General features: G+C 42.8%; 1 protein-coding gene across 3 annotated transcripts in view; it reads left to right on the top strand.

The window, feature by feature from the left end:
• Positions 1-23,161, top strand: part of LOC133072156 (ATP-dependent translocase ABCB1-like) — a 118,427-nt gene that overhangs the window by 79,651 nt on the left and 15,615 nt on the right. For all 3 annotated transcript variants that reach the window (XM_061165103.1, XM_061165104.1, XM_061165106.1), the window contains 6 exons: positions 915-1,022; positions 4,150-4,227; positions 6,803-6,886; positions 12,508-12,711; positions 20,799-20,899; positions 21,391-21,531. In XM_061165103.1, coding sequence (XP_061021086.1) covers positions 915-1,022; positions 4,150-4,227; positions 6,803-6,886; positions 12,508-12,711; positions 20,799-20,899; positions 21,391-21,531 — 716 coding nt within the window. The remainder of the gene's footprint in view (positions 1-914; positions 1,023-4,149; positions 4,228-6,802; positions 6,887-12,507; positions 12,712-20,798; positions 20,900-21,390; positions 21,532-23,161) is intronic.

The following is a 23,161-nucleotide window of genomic DNA, read 5'->3' as shown; positions in this document are numbered from 1 at the left end:
CTGAGCCCCCCCCCGAACGGTTCTGTGACTGGTGTTCAGAGGGTCCCCGCGTGTCTATCACTCCAGCTCAGGGGAGAGCCACTCCCTGACTCATGTGCTTGTCAGGACGGGATGGGGCTGAGCGCTTGGCCCCTGTGGGATGTCCATCCCACATAGTAAGAGGAAAACAAATGGGACAGCTTGTGAAAGATTCCGGTTGACGGATACTGGTCGCACCTGCTCTTCATGGTGGCCTTTTCAACCATAAAGTTACAGTCTCACAAGTCAGATTTTGGCCCAGTGTGAAGGAAGATGGTTTTCTTTCCCTGTGAAGTGGTTGTTCTCTGCATGCTTTTTGAGCCCAGTGCATCCTGTTCAGCTCTTTTAACCAAGGTCTCCCAGTGTGATTCCGGGTCAGCTGGCTGTAGTTCCCCACTGTCTGTCTAACAGGCCACCCTACAGAGAAGGTTGGCTGAAGAAGCCTCCTTTCTTCAGAGAGTCCTGGGCTGAATATATGAGCCCTCCTCCTGGGCTCACCAAAGCCACATCAGCAGATGTGTCTCCAGACACCTTGGGACAGTTGGAAATGTCAACTTGTGAAACAACAGACTGCCAAACAGTGTAGTTTCCCATCAGAGGAATAAGAGAGTCCTTGTCCCCAGTTCTGTAGTGGGTTTGGTACTGACTTGAAGCACCCGTTACTTCAAGAAGGAGTGTGAGCAGAGAAAGAATTGGATAGATTAATGAATGAATGACAGGCTTTGGCCCCTAGGGAAGGCACAGTACTGCCCCATTTAAGTTTGGCCTTAGGGAAGCCTGCCTGACCTCCACATGCTAAGGCCCTCTTGACCCCAAATTCTAACTAGGTGTAAAATGGGTCAGACTTTGAATGGTTTCTTCAGTGGTACTGAATACCCTTTATTTTTTTTTGCCAGATTTTCACCAGAGATGAGGATGATGAAACCAAAAGACAGAATAGTAACTTGTTTTCACTGTTGTTTCTAATCCTTGGAATTATTTCTTTTATTACATTTTTCCTTCAGGTAAGTGTCTACATTTTCACTTTTTTTTTCCATTTGGAGAAATGTATCATTACCCAGCTGGGGGAATTTATTAAACATCTGTGTGATTTGCTTTTTAGTAGAGTCGCTCCTCTAGTCACTGGGCTCTTAGCAGTCAGTTTCCTTGACTTAAAGATGTTTTCTTCCTCTGGCTTCCTCTTACACCCCAAGGGAAGAAACCCTTGCTTCCTTCCTTCACCCCACCTTCTCCCCTGACTGGAAATCTTCATGATCAGAGGGAACAGCGAGTATCTGATCTAACACAATGATTAGAAGTAAAAGCAGGGGTCTTAAAAATGGGATCTAGGGGAGCTGTGGACATATGTTTGGATATGTATGTACTGCCATCCAGTTCTGATACTCGAGTATCTCCCAGTGTTCTAAAAGCAAGGACAAACCTTAGGGCCCCACAAGCCAGTCATGGTGATTTTAAAAATATTTGAAGAGTTTGTCATTCTTTTCCTGAAGAAGGAACCTTTCTAATGATGGAAGAATGTCAGTCTTCAAACAAAAACTGTAGTAAGCATACGTAAAGTATCAGATTTTACAGATTGCAGATCATTTGGCTGGAATGAAATTGCCAGGAGTTTAAGCACTCTAGAAGCTCCACATGGTAAGGCAGTATGGGCTTTGGTGTTAGGTGTAGGGTCAGGTATGAGTTGCACCAGTTCCTAATTTTGTGTCCTTGGGCAAGTAAATAACTTAAACTGTGTGAGCCTCAAATTCCCTCATCTGTTAAAACGGGGATAATGGTAGCTGACTCTTGGTGATGAAAAGAGGTAAGTTACTAGTTGTGTGTGAGATGACTATAAACATAATCACTTATTAAATGAATGAGTGGTTGCTGCTGCTGCTGCTGCTAAGTCGCTTCAGTCATGTCTGACTCTGTGCGACCCCATAGACGGCAGCCCACCAGGCTCCTCTGTCCCTGGGGTTCTCCAGGCAAGAACACTGGAGTGGGTTCCCATTTCCTTCTCCAGAATGAGTGGTTAGTCACATATAATTTTTTAAGATAGAACTCTCAATAGATCTCTTTATTTTGCATGGTGTGAGCATGTTTATATATTTTGCATAGACAGGACACTTTTCTGGACATGATAGGAGATCCGAAACCCTGGACTCTTTTGTTACTGAGTCCTTCAAGTCTCTTTGGGGAATCTGATCATACTAGAACAAATGTGACACTCTAACTTGTATACAGGATTGTCGTACCAAGTATTAATGCCAGAGAAGTTGGGAGAATGTAGAGGTTGCTGAGGGTGCAGTTGGTTAAGGAGCTTGGAGCAGGATAGGCTTTGAGCTGGAAATCTGAGTTGGTGACGCAAAGGCAGTTAAAGCGGTACCTTGGTCACACAGTGATGCCCAGGAGAGTGGAGCCTGGCTTGCCTGGCAAACCCAGGTGAGAACAAAGGCTGTGAGCTCAGGACCTCAGAAGTGCAGAGGTGGCATGTCCAGCAGTGGGATCAGAACGTGGTGTTAGATGGAGTTGGCCCCTCATTTAGAAAAGCAAGGAAGGAGCTCACCGGGGATTACAGCCCAGGCTCTGGGTGCTCATTCTGGTTAAGGTTCTCTTAGATGCACATCAGATTCCAAGTCTGCCGCCTTAGAACTGTAGCCTCTGGCCACTTCCCAGCCCCCCTCAACCTCCATTTCTTCTGTAAAGTGGTAATTATAAGTTTGTCCTGAGGACTTGTAGAGATAATGTTCCTGACGTACTTATCAATGGCTAGTTCTCAGCCAAATGACAAGAGTAGTATTCTCATAGTGGGCAGGATAGTTCAGGTTTCATTCAGTTTAACAAGTGGAAACCTCCATCTGGTCATTTCCTAGTCAAGTTAATCGTTTTGGTAACTGCAGGCTTCAGCTCAGTTAATCCAGGGTCTCTGTCTCCCCCCGTCCCTGGCTTGGTGTGCATTAGCAGAGAGGGTACGCGGCATTGCAGCCCCGGGTGGGGGCGCTGGTCTGCGCTCCCCCCCGCCCCCGCTTCGCACAGGTGACCGGAGGGGCCGCTGGCTGCAGTTACACGGGCCAGCCTGCTGTGCCCCTTGGCCAGGACCACGAGGCAGAGCTCGCTTTCTCCTCACTTGGGCTCTTTGCCGTGTTTCTTCTCTCTCTCTCGGTGATGTCCAGCCTGCCACCTGCGAGTGTAGAGGAGCTCCGGTTGCCTCCTGTCGTGTCTCAGATGCTGCAGGAGGCTCTGGGCTCTTCCCAGGGCTTCCCTTCTTCTAATGCACCATCCAGCCATTTCCACTCTGCTCTCCCTGGGCCATTGTGTGGCAGCCTCCTTGTGTGAACTTCCCCTTCCCGGAGCTCCAGACAGAAAGTGATGCAGTGCCTCAGTCTGGCCCTATATATCCCCAGGCTCCCGGGACTAGGGTCTGTCCCCCTTCCTCCCCAGATGTGGCCCGGCATGGCCATACAGTCACACCTGACTCTCTTCTGTCCTGCCAGGTCATATCGTTGGGGAAAGGGGGAGATCAGTGTAGAAAACTCTCTCTCCAGTAAGCCTTCCTTTCCAACCTATTTCTCTCCTAGACTTTGGCTTTTCTTTTAACTTGGAAACAAAGAATTTGATGTCTTTGTTCTCTGCATCTTTTATGGCTGGAGTGGCTGCAGATTCCTGTTTTTCCAGGTTGCACCTCAGGTCTCGTGTAATTGTGACCAGTGCCCACCACCCACCCACCACCCCCCATTCACTGTCAAAAATTTCCTGCTTGGGATGATTCATAATAGAAACCCCTGGGTTAGAATTCCCCTTGCCTTGGGAAGAACTCCCCAGCTTCCTGAGTGACAGACCCTGGTTCCTGAGAGAGAGGAGCGGGAGTGGGAAGGGAGACAGAGGAACCACTTTCCTGTAGATCCGCGATGGGCCCGCCCGCTGGTTGGGGAGCAGCAGTGTCGATTTCAAAACCAGATCCTCCCACCTCTGCTGGTGGTGTGGCCACGCACATGGTATGCTGTTTGAGAAACAGAGCCGCCAAGCCCTGAAATCGGGCTTTCTGACTTCGGTGTCCTGCCTCAGCACTGACCCCAAGTCCCTTTCCTGTGGCGTCATCGGCGGCCAGGTCTCTGACCCGTCCCATCCCCTGTGGCGTGTCTCTCTTCACAGGGCTTCACGTTCGGCAAGGCGGGAGAGATCCTCACCAGGCGGCTGCGGTACATGGTGTTCAGGTCCATGCTGAGACAGGTGTGTCTGTCGGGGACGGTGCCCGGGAGGGTGCACTGTGCCCTGTGGGGAGGCGGCGGGGTTGCTGTCTGGTGACATAGAGTGAGCCCCTGGGTGCTCTGCTGGGGATGCGCGTGGGGACCAGGGTGCCCGCCAGACAGATGGCGTCTCCAAGGCAGGTTCACCTCCACCCTCCATCTCAGCAGCTGTAGGCAGAGGAGATGGAAGCGATCTTCCGTGCCCCTACACCCTTTTCCTCTCTTTCCTTCCTTCTCTCTCCGGGAGACCCGTGATGCTCATGTTTATTCCTGCCAAGAAGTGCCCTCTGAACCCTTTCTTTCCACAGATCAAAAGGCATCCCCGTGGCCCACTTCCTGCTGCTTGGTTTCTTTGCTGGGGCTTGACTGATAGACTCATTCAAGCTGCAGTGTTACAGCCGATAATGACTTAGGTCTCTCACACTGGGCACCTTCCAGACCTTGACAACACATGGGTGTGAATGTTTTCTTAGGGGAAGGGGGAGGGGGGTTCAAGACATGTCACTCAAAGCAGATCAGTTCAAAGGGGAAGGTGTCTTTAACAATCACTCACATTTTGCTTGTGACTTTGTAACTTTCCATTTAAAAATCACTAATACAGTGATGCTTCAGAAGAATGCCTCAGATATATCTGGGGGCATGGGGCGGGATTTGAACCCTGGCTCATAAGCATGGTGACCCCCTGCCACTTAAAACCAAGACATGATCATGGGGATTGCTGGCTTGGGACTGACAGAGCCAGGATCAAGTCCAGTGAGTGAGAGAGCCCTGTTTGGTGTAGGGCCTCTTGTCAGGGTTTTCAGTCAGACAGTATTTATAACAGATCTGACTTAGACTCAGGGCCTGGACCCAGGGCTAAATGCCCCATTCCCCTGCCAGGCCGTAGGCCAACTCCTAGGCCCCTTATACTTTGGAAGCTGAGTTGAGGATTTGTGTCATACCCTCTCCACAAATTATTCAGTCTGGCCATCATGCATTAAGCGCCTTCTGCTTACAACATAATACTAGGTGTTGTAAAGGTCTTCAAGTCAGAGTGGTGCCTGTACATATGTTCCAATGGGGGAGACACTTAAGCACTTAACAGTTTTAAAAAAGCAAGTGGATATGCACTATAATAAATTATAATGCGTTATAATTAGTTTTTTCTTGAATATTTGATAAATGCTGCTTTAACTGCAAATCACAGTTGAGATAACTTCTTAGGACCTTAGTTATTTTTGTAACAGACACAAACTGAGACTTCAAACTCACAATGTTTTTACTATTTTTGTATTTAAAAGTGTAAGTGGTTTTATAAAGAAAATTCTGTTTTATGTAGAATATTAAACTTTATTCTAGATTTCTTTGGTTGATTTTTTTTTAAAACCCAATTCAGTTATTCGGCCATAAACCATAGTCAGCTGTTTATTTGACTTCTCTCTTTGAATGTCTGTTAAGAATTTCACACCAAATGTCTCCAAAACTGAGCTTTGGACACCCCTCCCACCCTTCGCCGAAGGGCTTACTGCTTACCCAGATCTCCCCAATATCAATAAACGGCACCTCCATTCTGCCAGTTGCTCAGGTTAAAGTCCCAGGAGTTGTCCTTGTCCCCTCTCCTTTGTCCGACATTGCAACAGCCTCCTAACCCGTCGCACCGCCTCCATCCTTATCCTAGTCCACTAGGTTCATTGCCCAGGAACCAGAAGCATTCTTCCAAGATAAAAGTTAAATCACATCCCTCTGCTTAAAAGCTGCTGAAAGCTGCCCATATCTCTCAGGGTAAAATCTGGGTTTTTTTTTTTTTGTCCATGTGATACAGCTTGTAGGATCTTAGCTCCCTGACCAGGGATTGAATCTGGGCCCTCAGCAGTGAAAACGTGGAGTCCTAGCCACTCCCCAAATCTGGAATCTTTGCATTTGCCAATAAAGTCACAAACTCTGTGCCCCCACGACCTCCCCAGACCTCGTCTCCTAGAGCTTCACCTCATACGTTTACATGGAGGTGCTTTTAAGGCTGATGACGACCTTTATGCTTTCTTGCTTGTATGTGAGCAGATCAAAAATGCCTCTGCCTCGGGGCTTTTGCACATGCTTTTCCTTCCTTGTCCAGATACGCTCATCCCTGTCTGTACTCAGGTCTCTGCTCAAATGTCCCCTGAGCAAGGCCTTCTCTCTCACCTCCCCGATCAATAACATGGTGCCTCCCCCCACATTTTTTTCCTTCTCACCCCATTCTGGTTTTCTTCCTAGCATGTATTACCCCTTGGCATGGTGTATTGTAATTTGTGGCTTCTGTCACTGGAATCTGGGCTTCACGAAAGCAGCAACTCTGTCATTTTTGTTCAGTGTTGAATAGGTCCAACACATAGCAATTATGTTTGAAACAGAGCAGGCACTCAAAAAAACTTTTTTTGTGACATGATCTCTTTATGACTTTATTAAGTCCCTTTCTTATCTATTCAGTGTCAAATCCTAAGTGCTTAATGTAGGAGAATAAGGGCACCGTGTCAGTGCTCTTGAGCTGAAGGTCTCCTGCGTCAGGCTTTAAGATAATGAAATCGGTTTCTCTGCCACAGGATGTGAGCTGGTTCGATGACCCTAAAAACACCACGGGAGCATTGACGACCAGACTTGCCAATGACGCCGCTCAAGTTAAAGGGGTATGACAGCCTCCTTTCTGCTGTGATTGTCCTAATGGGCCATTTAGAATTTGAGCATGAAACTCTCTCCCCACAGTTAATTTTCATCATCATTTAGAAAATGTTAAACCTTTAACCTATGCAATATATCATGTGCCTTATGGACAAAATACTATCTGTTTAAATATCATATGCTGTTTCACTATAACAGTGATTATTTTTGAGCTTTGTTTGTTATTTTCCATCTTACTCATGCTATTATCTAAATACATGTAGAAGGATAATTATTTAAAAAGAAAGTATTTATCAGTGTATCATGCAAGCCCAGTCTTTTTTTTTTTAATCTTTTCAGTCTGTTTTAATGCTTTGCAAATCCCCAGAAAATTGTAATTGCTCCTGAATAAAAGTGTGTGTGGTTGCTGTAAGAAAGTTTAGGGGCACTGAATTCAGAGGGGAGGGAAGAATATCTGGACAAAGGTTGAAAGAAATGAAAAGAGTATGAAAAAATTAAAACAAGGGTAAAAGGAACAATTCTATCAGACTATAAAGCTTAAGTTCTGCTACTGCATGAATCTCTGTAATTAATATAACTAGAAACTGTTAAGCCAGCAGGCTTTGATCGGTGGGTAAAGTGACAGTTTCTTCCTTAACTGCACCACGGGTGAAGCTAAGTTGCTTCAGTCATGTCCGACTCTTTTTGACCCCATGGACTGTAGCCCGCCAGGCTCCTCTGTGCATGAGGATTCTCCAGGCAAGAATACTGGAGTGGGTTTCCGTGCCCTCCTCCAGAGGATCTTCCTGACCCAGGGACTGAACCCACGTCTCTTATGTCTCCTGCATTGGCAGGCAGGTTCTTTACCACTAGCGCCACCTGGTCTGTTTATGGGAAAAATCTACAGGATGATGTGGGATTTGGGCGGGGGAAGCATGTGGTCTCTGCCATGGCTTTACCTCCCTTGAACCATATCAGTCTTTAGCTCTTAATCTTTCTGTAAGAGTACTGTGATTACATTTCTTCTACTAATACATGGGGCTTCTGTAAGAATAAATTCAGTTATGAGTGTGGAAGCGATACAGAGTTATAACATCCCAATAAAATCTTAAGGCATTGTTATTTTAATACAGATCTCTTTGCTTAAAGCAAACACATCAACAGAAATTGAGGTTTAGGTCAAACTGTACAGAATCTAACAGAACAGAATGTGAACATCACTTGAAATAACTTTGAACTTCCTAAACAGACAATAATCGTGCCCTTATGAAGTCCTCACAGGATGTCAGATTGTTGTAAGTGCTATGAGAAAAATGGCTGCAGGGTACGCTGTTAGGGCATGGTAGGGAAGGAAGGCCTCAGTCTCAGTGATGGGATGACGAACTCAAGAGGCATGAAGGAAGGAAATTTGCCAGCCCTGTAGGTGTCTAAAGTGGCATGTTCTGTAACAGAAGGATCAGCAAGGGCAAAGCCCCTGAGGCTCCTGGAGCCTTTATTTCCACAACTGGTCCTAAAACAGCAGGGAAGATAGTATGGCTGGGAATAAAAGGAGTGAAAGGAAATGTCATAAGTTGAGATCAACATCATATCTGAAATTATATGAGAAACCACTGTAGAGTTTTGAACATAGTAGGTACATGATCTGAAATTTTTGAAGACTGCTGTGTGATAGGCTAAAGGGGCCAGGGAGAGACAGGGGGATCATTGCAGTCATCCAGAGGGAGGGAAGATAGTGTTTTAGACTAGGATAGTCATAGAGAACGTGATGACAAAATCAAATTGGATATAGTTTGAAGAAATAGCCAACAGAATTTGTTGAGTGGCTGAATGTGGTTGTGAGATATAAGGGAAAGGAGATTTAAGGATGACTCCAAAATTTTGGATCTGCACAACTGAAGAAATGGAATTACTTTTTAATGAAACCAGGAAACCTGTGAAAAGAGTTGTGCTTGGGACATGGTGCATGTGAGATGCCCACAGTAGATGGGAGATGTCCTGATGGCAAATAGGTTTGCAAGTCTGGAGGTTAGCAGAGACATCTGGAGATAAACATTAGGAGATTTTTCAGCCCATGGGTGGCTTTTAAAGCCACGAGTCAGGAGGAGATAGCAAAGGGAGCAAGGGTGGATAGAGAAAAGAGAATAGTGTGAGCACAGCTACGAGGATGACCCAGTGAAGAAGAGCAAGAATTCTTGGCTGTTGAGGGAGATGGGCGGTATCCTAGAACAACATGAGGAAGCATTTTAAGGAGAAGCAGTCTAGGGTCTCAAATCCTGCTGATAAGCACGCAAGACAAGCATATGTTGTACAGTGTTGTAGCCACGTGGAAGTGCTTATGGTTCAAACAAGACCTGTTTCCATGGTGTGACAGGAATGAAAGCCTGATGGGAATGAATTTAAGACAAAGAGGGAAAGAGGAATAGGACACAGTTGGACAAATCATCATAAGACTTACTCGTAAGTGGGGCAGGGAAATGGGGTGGTAGGTGGAAGAAGATGTAAAGTATTACTCTATTTTATTTTTAATTTAAGCTAGCATAAGGTGATAGCTGATTCACATTGTACAGTAGAAATGAACACAACATTGTAAAGCAGTTATCCTCCAGTTGAAAAAAAAAAAGTAAAATTTCATAAATGCAAATACCCATAACTTTCAAAATAAAATATAGCTGTTGTCACAAATTGGCTGAGAGAGGACAGTTGAATCCCCTCCATGCCACCAACTGACCTGCTTGTGATGGTGGATATGTGTGTTTATATGTACAAATGTACACACACACAGACACGCACGGGGCTCCCCAGGTGGCCCAAGTGGCAAAGAATCTGCCTTCTGTGTAGGAGATGCAAGGGATACGGGTTTGATCCCTGGATCGGGAAGATCCATTGGAGGAGGAAATGGCAGCCCACTCCAATTTTCTTGCCTGGAAAAGTCCATGCAAAGAGGAGCCCGTCGGGCTATAGTCCATGGCGTTGCAAAGAGTTGGACATGACTGAGCATGCTCAAATACAGAATACATACACACACACATATACATATACATGTGTGTATCTATTTTATAGTAGAAAGTAGTATAATTTATATATATATAAATACGTTAGGCAAACAATGCTGTCAAAAATCATTGCCACATAAAACAGGGCAAACTCAAGTCTGTGTGTATATAGTTAGTGATGATATTTACCTAATTTTTTCATATTTAACTTCACCATCAATGATTTTCTCCGAGGTACTGATATTTTTGAGTAAGTAGCTTGCTTAATCCTGCTAATCATAAATCAGAAGAAAACTTTTATTTTCTTTCAAAAATCTCAATATTTTGCCTATGAAATGGTGGGCTGTTTAATTTTCATAGAAGGGTTAGAATTTTGAGGGAAAAAAAAGCAAATAAGAGCCATATAGAAGTCAAAAGAAACTATATATTTTAGAAAAAAAATTTCTGGAGAAGGGGGTTGAGAGAAAGATGAAATGTTCTTAATTTCAAAAGGAGGTTCGGGAAATAGGCTTTTTTTTTTCCCTAGTAAACTCACATATTTTAAAATTGGGTTTCAAGTGATATGATGGTGCTCTGAAGAGGAAATAACAGGAGAGAGAGGAACAGGAAAAGGTGGGTAGAAAAATGTGATAGCATAGTGGGGTGGAGAGATTTCGAGGAGAGACTTTGTGAGTCTCAGATATTAAAGCATTTTTGTCCTAACTTTGTTTCACTCTTGGGCTCTAGCTTTAGAATGTTCCCTACCCTCCTCCTTATTGTTGAAATGAAAAGTCTCTGGCTTCTAGTAATCTATGCTCTCCCATGGAGTGTTCTAGAGACTTTTTCTGTATGAGGAATAGATATTGGGACGGTGAATGTGTCATTAGAATAAAGAACAGTAACCAGTGCAATATCACCAGACGCATTTAATCATACTATGCCAAGGGGCTTACTTCCCCACCAGCTTAAGGTTCTAGGTTTTTTGCATCATCTTTCATGTACATTAAAGAAGCATCTTTGATCCATTTTACTTATTTCTGTGGCCTTGGCTGCCATCCTCAGTGAAACATTTATGGAAGCGTAGATATTGGAGTAATTTGCTGTGAACTTGGGGGATGTTCTGAGTGCTTCTTTCAGTCAGGTGCTGTGGGAAATGAGTTCTGAGTAGGGCTGGTAGATACTGGAAAAGGAACAGTCTCCATCTTGCCTGCGCCACAGACTCTCTTCAGATTATAATCCTTGACTTTGAAATTTAAAATGTACAAACACATAGCTGATTTGAAAGGCCACTCCATTCTGACTTATGCCAGATATGGCTAAACCTCCCTTTATATAAGCTCAGTGATGGCATCAAATAAAAATAAATGCTCTGTTATATATGCCGTTTCTTGCAGCCCTGGTGCAATTCCTTGGTACGGAATTTAATTATAGAGCTATTGGTAGTTTTTAAATACTGTTTCCCCATAGTTACTGGTTTGGTGTTTATACCAACGTAAGCTTCAAATGATTTCAGAAGGTTGACATTGAGGCAGGGGGCTTGGAAAGAATTCTGTCTTAAAACTCAGGGCTGCTAGAAGCTTTGGTTATTAATCAGTGTATCTAGTCATTTTGGGGTTGGGAAAAATTTGACCAAGGCCCCAGAGGTGGAAATGACCATTCTAGACTGTTCTCCATCATTAATCTTTCCCTGAGAATGGCCACACTCAGGCAGAGGAAATTTGGAGAGTTGATAAGACATGGGCCAGAGCAAGAATTTGGAAAGGCTTGAGGTTGTGGGGCGTTTCCAGAGTAAGGGAGAGAAGAGTAGAGTAGTGAAGCGAACTGACTTTGTATTTTGACTTCTGACTTTTCAGTTGGAAATAACTGAATGCTTCTGACAGTTATGCTTCAGGCTCCTTCTGGCATGTAAACTGAAGGTTCTGATGCCTGCTTAGTATCGTAAATTTAAATTCCATAACATTCAGCTCTGTTTATTTTTTCTGAACACAGTCTCTCTAGCTCTAGCTCAGTCATGTCCAACTCCTTTGCAACCCCATGGACTGTACCTCACCAGGCTCCTCTGTCCATGGGATTCTCCAGGCAAGAATACTGGAGTGGGTTTCCATTTCCTACTCCAGGGTATCTTCCTGACCCAGGGATGAAACCTGCGTCTTCTGGATTGGCAGGTTGATTCTTAACCACTGTACCACTTGGGAAGCCCTCTAAACACAATAAGCATCTCAAGTAAGCCACAAAAGATTTGGATACCCTCAATGATCAATATTAGGCTTAAATTATGGGTAGTTATGCATCTAACATTGGAAATTTCCAACAGTCCCAGTTGAACGTAATTGTCAGACTCTTTTTATCTTGCTAATTTGCAGAACTTGCTTTAGGGATCATGGTGTCATTGTTTAATGAAAAGTTTTGTGGTATTAGAAAATCAAATGAGATAGAAATATGTAATTGAACTCTGAATTATTGACCTACTTTCAGTATTTATTCTGAAGTCATGGAAATCCTCATCTGGGAAACCAAATAAAGTTACATGTAAACTTTTACTACTAACTTATTAGCTCATAACCGAGGAGAGGAGATTTTCACAAAGCTGAATTTTCACAGTCCCTAAGAAAATACATGAGCACGAACTTTAGAAATGATCGGAAGGTGTCTAATGGTGTTTCCCGTTTGTTTTGCAGGCTATAGGTTCCAGGCTTGCTGTAATTACCCAGAATATTGCAAATCTTGGCACAGGCATTATTATATCCCTCATCTATGGCTGGCAGTTGACACTTCTCCTGTTAACAGTTGTACCCATCCTTGCAGTAACAGGAATCATTGAAATGAAAATGCTCTCTGGACAAGCCCTGAAAGATAAGAAAGAACTGGAAGGTGCTGGGAAGGTGAGTCAGATGAGATAAAATTTCTGACCTGGGTAGAGTGAACTATTCAAAGCCGTGTTGTTCTGTTAGTCGTGGCTACTTTCTATGCTCTGAGGATGGCTTTTGTGTTTGTTTATTTGGCTGTGCTGAGTCTTCGTTGTGGCCTGTGAACTTAGTTGCAGCATGTGGGATCTTAGTCCCTGGACCAGGGATTGAACTTTGACCCACTGCATTAGGAGCACAGGGGTCTTAACCACTGGACCACCAGGGAAGTCCCTGAGAATGTTTTTATAACCATTCCTCAAAGCAGTCTTATTTGACACTTATTCAGCAGATTGCAATCTGAAGAAAAGTAGCAAAACAAATTCTTAGACTCATAGACTGACGACTAATTTTGTGGGACTTTTCTAGTTACAGACAATTGTTTTCATATCACTTTTTCTCCTTCCTTCCCCTTTCTCCAGAAATCCATTGCTTTATTGAGGAAAGGAGGCCTATTTAATTAGATGTGGGGACGGGAGATTTTTAAAAAATTGAAAAGTCTTGAAGGTATTCAGTCTACCTGGCTAAAATATTATCACTGTCTCCCTTTCATTACACCTCCTCCCTTCATGTTAGTTGTGTTTGCCGTCTGTTGTTGTTGTTGTTAGTCGCTCAGTCGTGTCTGACTATTTGCAACCCCATGGACTATAGCCTGCCAAGCTCCTCTGTCCATGGGATTTCCCAGGCAAGAATAACTGGAGTGGGTTGTCATTTCCTTCTCCAGGAGGTCTTCCCAACCCAGGGATCGAACCTGCGTCTCCTATGTTTTCTGTATTGGCAAGCAAATTCTTTGCCACTGACTGAACCACCTGGGAAGCCCCGTTTATTTACCCTTTATCCTAACACATTTTGCTGGGCGTGGGGGGAGCATGTTGCTTGCTTGCCTGTTTGTTATTGTTGCTTGATTTGCATTTTGAATCTCCCCCGTTTTTCCCCAAAAAGTTTTACTTTATATTGGAGTATAGTTGATTAACACTGTTGTGTTAGCTTGAGGTGTACAGCAAAGTGATCCAGTTATACATGTGTCTGTTCTTTGTCAAATGCTTTCTTCATTTAGGTTATTACCGAGTTTTGAGTAGAGTTGTTGAACAGGTGCGTATACGGCAGTTGCTTTCCTCCTCAGGGTGAGCTGTGAGAGAGGTTCCTCTTTCAGCTGCCTTCACAGGTGAGGCTGAGGCACAGGCAGCTAATGCCCCCAGTGCCTCAGAGCTCAGAAGTTTCAGAGCCTCGATTCAAACCCAGACAGTCATGCTCCCAAGCTGTACCTCAGTTAAGAAACAAAGAGGTCTTAGACACATACAAAACTGTAAAACACACAGCTGGTGGGACGCTGCTGTTACCACAGGTGACTGAACTCAGTGCTCCGTGCTGACCTGGAGGAGCAGGACGGAGGGGAGGGGGAGGCTCAGAAGGAAGGCGATGTGCGTACACTTAGAGTGACTCACGTTGTGCAGAAGAACCAGCACAGCAGTGTAAGCATTATCCTCCACTAAAAAAACAAAACGGAGGTCTGCTGACAGCGGGACACAGTCTGATATCACATCATCTGTATCGTTGCAGAAATGAGCGGTCAGAGCCGAGCTCCCTCAGAACCAGGCCTACCGTCTAGGATAGGGATACATCTACCCGTGGACCCTCCAAGGTTCCTAAGAGTCAAGGCAGCGACCCGGGCAGATCCAGTGGCCCAGATCCCATGGCCTTGGATACTTTGTCTCTGGACCAGGCACCTCACGGATAAGGATGATGAAAGGGGTTCTTTTGGTTGGGTGTCAGCACTCACACTTTTTCCGTTGCCTCCCTGCTATCTCCTCTGACTTTGTACCCTGTGTCCTTGGGATTCCTTCAGGAAACTTCTTTGGATCAGCTTTAGTGCTTCTCGGTGATTGTCTGGGTTTGAATCGTGGCTCTGATTAGAGGGTTAGGGTTAGGGTTAGGGTTAGGGTAGAAAGTCCTCGTGTGAGGTTTCCCTTTGCGCAGTCTGAGGCCTGGTCCTGAAGTCCAGCAGGATGGCGCTGGCCCTCAGACATTGGGATTGGTCAGGCCCAGGTGACATCGGCCCCTGGCAGAGAGCCATCCTGTGACCAGTCACTTCATTTAATCCGGTACTTTGTGGGATTTTCCCCTATGTGTTGATTCATCTAATGAGAAGATGAAAAAATGTGCATACAAAGAAAGTGCATTACTGCTTCTAGTGTCGTCGTTTATGAAGGTGTTCAAAGTGTCCCAGAGAGGAGGTTTAGGTTGTTTGTAGGACGATGATCAGTCGGAAGCTGATTCATTGCAAGCCACAGGTCTTCACCTTCGAAGTATTGCGTTAGCTTTAAGACTCTGGTAATTTGTTGGAGGTAGGGCAGGTGAAGGGGTGCAGATGGAAACGGATATGTTTGAGTAGAGCAGGTTTTCTGGATAAAGGTCGGGAGTGAGTTAAATGCTCTAAATCAGTGGTGATTCGTGAGAGAGATAAAAGCAGGCAGGGGAAGTGATTGCTGCACCAACCAGTCTATGAAATAGTGAAAGTCAGCTCCCATCTGATCGTCATTCTCAGGCTACCACTTATTGATTGTTTATTGTGTACCAGGCATCATGCTAAGAATGCTACATGTTCTCACTTGATACTCTCAATAACCCTTTTGAATTACCCTGTTAGATCATAAATCTCAGGGTTCAGAGGAGTCAGGTAACTTGCCCAAAGTCACATAGCAGCAGCCTAATTGGTCTGTCTGTCCACTTTTTATATTTGTCTGACAGAGGCCACAGTCATCTCTTATAAACACAAATAAGATCTTGCTAACCTCCACCCCTCCAGTGACTTCTGATCACACTGGCAGTAAAATCAACCCTGGATTATAAAACTGCATGACCCAGCCCATGATGACTTCTCTGACCCTGTCTTGCACTGCTGTCTCCCTCATCCACCCTGCCCTGGCCTCACGGGCCTTCTTTCAGTTCCTAGAAAACTCCAAGCTGGTTCCCTCTGGTCTTCATAGCTCTTCTGAGAGGTTTCTCCTGACATTCTAGTTCATTCCTGACACTTTTCAGCACTTGATGTTTCTTTCCCACTTGTTTATGATTAATGACCGTCTTCCCTACTAAGGTGGGGACCAGTATCATATCTGTTGGTTTCCCTTAGAAGGACGGAGCAGGTCCAGCAGTGCAGAGCAGGACTGTGTGATGTCAGAGCCGGTTCGTAAAACCTCTACACTGCTCGTGATCTCTGCTCCATTGATTTCTGTCACATTATTCACGGATGAACATTTTTTATACAATAGATGCTTTTTCTTTCTTAGAAATAAAAGCCATAATCACTCTTGAGTTGCTACAAGGGTAGGAAGAGAAGTGTGAGGTTTTTCAGGAAACCGATACATATTTTTTTTGTTCCTGAAAATTATTTAGTACATGATGGTTTCTGAGGGAAACCCAATACTATTGACATTTCCTCCTCTTGAATTACAACTTCTCTCTCCTCATAGTGGTTACTGAGTCTCAATGTAAAATTTGGAGTAAATGAAGCTGCGAGGATGCAGAATACTAATTAAGCCTTTTCCTAATTTCTTCTTGTGTGACAAGATGAAGATGATTGTGCAGTGATTATATTATTTTACTCACTATTCAAGGTGTGTAACTCGTGAACTCTCACTTTTGTTGGGCTGTCCACACACTCTATAAAGTGATGACGTTACAAACCAAACAATACTCACTGGTGTTAGAAAAAATGTGCCCAGCAAATAAGTATTTCTTAAAATCATTACATTATTTTTTTCCAGCAGACAGTTTTAAAGTTTGCTGAATTTTCTTAACTAATGCAAAAAAAGCCTCTTTTCTTTGTTTGAAGCCTCATAAATGAAAATATTTCTACCAACGATTAACTCTGAGGGTTTGACTGGAGGTGGATTTTTTCCTCTAACTTTTTATTTTCTGCACTGTTAGTATTTTCTAAAATAAGTGTAATTTTTATAATATGTAAATAATTGCATAAAATATTTTAACATAAATTGAATCTGGACATTTCCCTGTGTTTGTTAGTAGCTTATGGTAAACTTGGTACAGTCTTGTTGGCCTGCTGGGTCAGCATATAATATTTTTAACTTTATTTTTAAAATACTTTTTTTGTTTTTAAGAATATGGTATTAATTTCTTTCTTCTAGTAGCCTTTTGCATTAGTCTTTAAAACCAACAATGTCCTATCAAATATTCACTATTATCTTTGAAGTTAGGTATTGGTGTAGGATTCAGTAAAGAATAAGTGAGATTTTGGAATTGTGATTTTTGTGCCATAAATCACTCTCATATAATTGAATTTGTCTGTATTAGAGTCAGTTTTGACCAGGAAGAGGCCAGAGAAAGGAAGAACATCTTAATATGGGTAATTTCTCTTAGTGATTTATAATTTAGACTTACAATCTAAAAATTATTTGTCTTAAAATTAGAGTTAAAAGGGACTTCAGAGACCCTCTTGTCTATCCTCATTTTATAGATGAGGAGAACAAGACAGAGAGATGTTTTAAGGTCCCACGCTATAAGCAGGCTGAAATATCATTTTGTATTGTACACTGGTGTTTTCTGTATTTTCTATAGCCTTTTTACCCAGACTCTAAAAGGTGGTAAATGATGTATTTGGTCTAATGAGATAGCCTTTTTGGAAGTTAACTTTCAACTAAAATGTAATCAAATGATAGAAACTTTCTGGAAAACAAATTGTTAATATGTGCTATACTCCTTAAAAATTAGTTTATTTTCTTTGACTTTGTTTATTCACTTTTAAGAATGTCTAAAAGAATAATTTAATAGGCACATAAATGTGCAAGGATGTTTTCACCTCATTCTTTTTTTTTTTTTTTCCATTCATTTTTACTAGTAGGAGGCTAATTACTTTACAATATTGTAGTGGGTTTTGGCATACCTTGACATGAATCAGCCATGGATTTACACGTATTCCCCATCCCGATCCCCCTCCCTCCTCCCTCTCCACCCGATCCCTCTGGGTCTTCCCAGTGCACCAGGCCTGAGCACTTGTCTCATGCATCCCACCTGGGCTGGTGATCTGTTTCACCCTAGATAATATACATGTTTCAATGCTGTTCTTTCAAAACATCCCACCTTTGCCTTCTCCCACAGTCCAAAAGTCTGTTCTGTACATCTGTGTCTGTTTTTCTGTTTTGCATATAGGGTTATCGTTACCATCTTTCTTAATTCCATATATATGTGTTAGTATACTGTATTGGTCTTTATCTTTCTGACTTACTTCACTCTGTATAATGGGCTCCAGTTTCACCCATCTCATTAGAACAGATTCAAATGAATTCTTTTTAACGGCTGAGTAATATTCCATGGTGTATATGTACCACAGCTTTCTTATCCATTTGTCTGCTGATGGGCATCTAGGTTGCCTCCATGTCCTGGCTATTATAAACAGTGCTGCGATGAACATTGGGGTGCACGTGTCTCTTTCAGATCTGGTTTCTTCAGTGTGTATGCCCAGGAGTGGGATTGCTGGGTCATATCGCAGTTCTGTTTCCAGTTTTTTAAAAAATCTCCACACTGTTCTCCATAGCGGCCGTACTAGTTTGCATTCCCACCAACAGTGTAAGAGGGTTCCCTTTTCTCCACACCCTCTCCAGCATTTATTGCTTGTAGACTTTTGGATAGCAGCCATCCTGACTGGTGTGTAATGGTACCTCATTGTGGTTTTGATTTGCATTTCTCTGATAATGAGTGATGTTGAGCATCTTTTCATGTGTTTGTGAGCCATCTGTATGTCTTCTTTGGAGAAATGTCTGTTTAGTTCTTTGGCCCATTTTTGGATTGGGTCATTCATTTTTCTGGAAATGAGCTGCAGGAGTTGCTTGTATATTTTTGAGATTAATCCTTTGTCTGTTTCTTCATTTGCTATTATTTTCTCCCAATCTGAGGGCTGTCTTTTCACCTTGCTTATAGTTTCCTTTGTTGTGCCAAAGCTTTTAAGTTTCTTTAGGTCCCATTTGTTTATTTTTGCTTTTATTTCCAATATTCTGGGAGGTGGGTCATCGAGGATCCTGCTGTGATTCATGTCGGAGAGTGTTTTGCCTATGTTCTCCTCTAGGAGTTTTATAGTTTCTGGTCTTACATTTAGATCTTTAATCCATTTTGAGTTTATTTTTGTGTATGGTGTTAGAAAGTGTTCTAGTTTCATTCTTTTACAAGTGGTTGACCAGTTTTCCCAGCACCACTTGTTGAAGAGGTTGTCTTTTTTCCATTGTATATTCTTACCTCCTTTGTCGAAGATAAGGTGTCCATAGGTTCGTGGATTTATCTCTGGGCTTTCTATTCTGTTCCATTGATCTATATTTCTGTCTTTGTGCCAGTACCATACTGTCTTGATGACTGTGGCTTTGTAGTAGAGCCTGAAGTCAGGCAGGTTGATTCCTCCAGATCCATTCTTCTTTCTCAAGATTACTTTGGCTATTCGAGGTTTTTTGTATTTCCATACAAATTGTGAAATTCTTTGGTCTAGTTCTGTGAAAAATACCATTGGTGGCTTGATAGGGATTGCATTGAATCTATAGACTGCTTTGGGTAGTATAGTCATTTTGACAATATTGATTTTTCCAATCCATGAACACGGTATATTTCTCCATCCACAACATTCTTTTTAATAAGAATTGAAAACTTTGTTCAGTAAAAGCTTTGTTCAGTGGGCCTTTAAACAACCCATTGTTAATATATATATTTAATAACCTTGGAAAAGGCTCTAGATATTTGTTAAAGTAAAAAATAAGGCTGTAAAGCCAAACAAAGAACTTTAGCCCAATTTTGTTAAACAGGTATATTTTTAGAAAATAACAGCATGTAAGCTATTATGTAAAATACACCAATATTTAACTTTTCATTACCTTCTTTTTTTTTGAAACTTTTGCTTAATTTTTATTAATAATCACAATGATATCACTGTTTATTTCATTACCTTCTTTATCTTTTCAATGTTTTCCAAAAATTCTTTAGTTGTCTCAAATGACAATTATGCAGAGAAAAATATAAACATTACATTATATGTTTTTAATAATAGCAATTATAATGATATTATAATAATTTATATATAATAATTATGTACTTAAAATGTGACCATCATAGAAGAAAGAGCACTTCAATAGAGGTAAAATACTGAGTTCTCAGGTTACTTTTGCTTCTGTTAAGCTATGTGGCTTTAGGTAAGGGCCTTCTTCTGTTGATAGTTGAGAAACTCTGCAATGAGGAGTTTAAATTAGCTCATGTTCTTTCCAGATCTAAAACTCAATTTGATAACTTACTTAGTATCTCTTTCCATCGCAAAGAAACTCAGAGATCATAATAAATCCCATCACTTCATGGGAAATAGATGGGGAAACAGTGGAAACAGTGTCAGACTTTATTTTGGGGAGCTCCAAAATCACTGCAGATGGTGATTGCAGTCATGAAATTAAAAGACGCTTACTCCTTGGAAGCAAAGTTATGACCAACCTAGATAGCATATTAAAAAGCAGACATTACTTTGCCAACAAAGGTCCATCTAGTCAAGGCTATGGTTTTTCCAGTGGTCATGTATGGATGTGGCTTTGGACTGTGAAGAAAGCTGAGTGCCGAAGAACTGATGCTTTTGAACTGTGGTGTTGGAGAATACTCTTGAGAGTCCCTTTGACTGCAAGGAGATCCAACCAGTCCAGTCTAACAAAGATCAGTCCTGGGTGTTCATTGGAAGGACTGATGCTAAAGCTGAAACTCTGATACTTTGGCCACCTGATGCGAAGAGTTGACTCATTGAAGACCCTTATGCTGGGAGGGATTGTGGGTAGGAGGAGAAGGAGACAACAGTGGATGAGATGGCTGGATAGCATCACCAACTCGATAGACATGAGTTTGAGTAAACTCTGGGAGTTGGTTGTGGACAGGGAGGCCTGGCGTGCTGCGATTCATGGGGTTGCAAAGAGTCAGACACGACTGAGCAACAGAACTGAACTGAACTGAATATATAATATTAATCTCTTTAGTGGAATTCTAATTCATTACCACTGTTGGCTTCTGTACCTTTAGTGACGAAGTGTTCTCTGTTACAGATTGCCACCGAAGCAATAGAAAACTTCCAGACTGTTGTTTCTTTGACTCGGGAGGAGAGGTTTGAATACATGTATGCCCAGAGTTTGCAGGGACCATACAGGTAATAGCCACTGACGAGTAGGAGGGGAGTGTGGGGAGTTTTTCAATCATCAGGTTTGTTTTCAGGAAAATTACTTTAACCAGAAGGTCAAACTCAACTCCTGAGTCCCCAAGGACAAGAACACACCTGGCACCTCTGCATGGCCCTCACGTCCCTGCAGCTTATGGGTGTTGGGTCAACACGTGCTGAGCGTTTGTTCAGTGTAGAGTATATACATGTTACATGTCCACAGGTGGGGGGAAAGGGAAGGAGTGTATTAACCCCTAACAAACTGTTCTTCTTGTCCTTGGCTTATTTTACCTTGACCTCAACACTTCGAGGTGTGGTTAGTTCTCCATTGAAGTGGAGATGTGAGGACCAAACTTAGTGTTTTGGAAATGAAACCCACTTTGTCTGCTATGCTACCATCCCCTACTGCTAACGCATCAAAGATTATGTTTTAAGGACTGAGAAATGAAAGTCAAATAAATGACAGAATGTCTTCTTTTCAGAAAGTCTTTGAGGAAAGCACATATCTTTGGAATTGCATTTTCCATCACCCAGGCAGTGATGTATTTCTCCTATGCTGGCTGTTTCCGGTTTGGTGCCTACTTAGTAGCTCAGGGCATCATGGAGTTTCAGGATGTTCTCTTGTAAGTATGGGCTGTTGACAGTCAGGCTGTAGAGATGAAACCAAGGTGCATGTGCTTCATGCCTGGATAGGAAGCCTTACTGTGAAGCTTCATGAAGAGATTTTGGTGATTGAGAACACGGTGTTTTGCCTCTGAGTCTCCGTGTGTTACTCTGAAAGCATCCCATTTCACTTGGGGAATTGGTATCTGCCCTTCTCCCCAGTACTGACTCACACATTTGACCTTCTCATATCCATGGCTAGGTGGGGTTGTGATTAAGCAAGGGGTTTCCAGCAGGCCTGGGTGTTTGGGAAGACGCCTCACCCAGAGTCAAGTACCTGGTTCCTTTGACAAGATTCTGAACAGGGCAGCTAAAGAATAGATGTGGAGCACTGAGTTCTGAGAGCCCTGGAATATTCTAGGATACATTTGCTTTGCTTGATAAAAGGAATTAGAAGGTAAGAGCTGGAGAAATTGAGGAATGGAAAAGGAAAGCCCTATGGGAATATATGGCTCATCACCGTGAAATGCAGAAGACTGTACCTGAGTCTGAAGACAGGCCTGGACTTCCTTCTAAAATACTGAATATACAGTTAAACTAAAATATGTGGTTTGGTAGTGGAAAGTGAGTGTAATTTTTCTGAGTGTCTTGATTTGGTGATGTCTGAGCTGCCCTTTGATAGCATACCGTAATCAGTGGTGACACAGTTTTACATTTAGACCAGCATCACTGAAACTTGGAAATGTGTGTCAGTATAATATTTACATCCTACTTAAACATCGATTTGTGCGTGCATTCCAGGTTCTCAGGATGACCCCAACAGAGGACTGTAAAATTTCCACTCAACCTCTATCTGACAGATGATATGCAGGTGCTCTTTATAACTATGACCAAAAGATTGTATTCAGGCATCACTGGTATTGGTGCTTTGATTAGATAATTATCTGATAATTATTGCTTTGAAAATGAAAGTGTAGTTGCTCAGTCGTGTCCGACTCTTTGCGATCCTATGGACTGTAGCCCACAAGGCTTCTCTGTCCATGGGATTTTCCAGGCAAGAATACTGGAGCAGGTTGCCATTTCCTTCTCCAGGGGATCTTCTGGACCCAGTGATTGAACTCAGGTCTCCCAAATTGCAGGCAGACTCTTTACCATCTGAGTCACCAGAGAATCCAAATTAGTGCTTTACTCTGAGGTTAAGGTATTCAACTGATGGAAGTTGCTGACTCTTGGATTGTTAGATTCGGAAGATCAGTCTTCTGAGTAGGAGATAGGGGAGACCTGTCTGAAGAGCCATCTGTTTGAAAAAGATCCCACAGGTCTAGATAAGAAGACCACATGAACCATCTGAGTGATTTGTTCCGAGGTGTTTAGAAACAGCGCTGGGTGCTCCGTGAGCTCAGGCATAGAGCCCAAAGAAACGGACCTGATGGACTCACGGTATTATCCTGGGAAGATCCCCAATGTTGTATCGGTTCTAGGCCCACTGTTTAAAAAGACATTTTGATCAATGTGTCCAGAGAAGGGCAGCTGGAATGTTGGGAGTGAAAGGAGTTACCAAAGATGCAAAGGGCTTTTTAAATAATAATTCCAGTTCTTTGAAGGGCAGTATTAGGCAAAAGGATGTACATTTCTCTTTGATTTGAAAAG

This window comes from Dama dama, chromosome 18, assembly GCF_033118175.1.
Source record: "Dama dama isolate Ldn47 chromosome 18, ASM3311817v1, whole genome shotgun sequence".
NCBI lineage: Eukaryota > Metazoa > Chordata > Mammalia > Artiodactyla > Cervidae > Dama > Dama dama.
The sequence above is the reverse complement of the archived record's forward strand: the minus strand, read 5'-3'. Positions and strand labels throughout refer to the sequence as shown.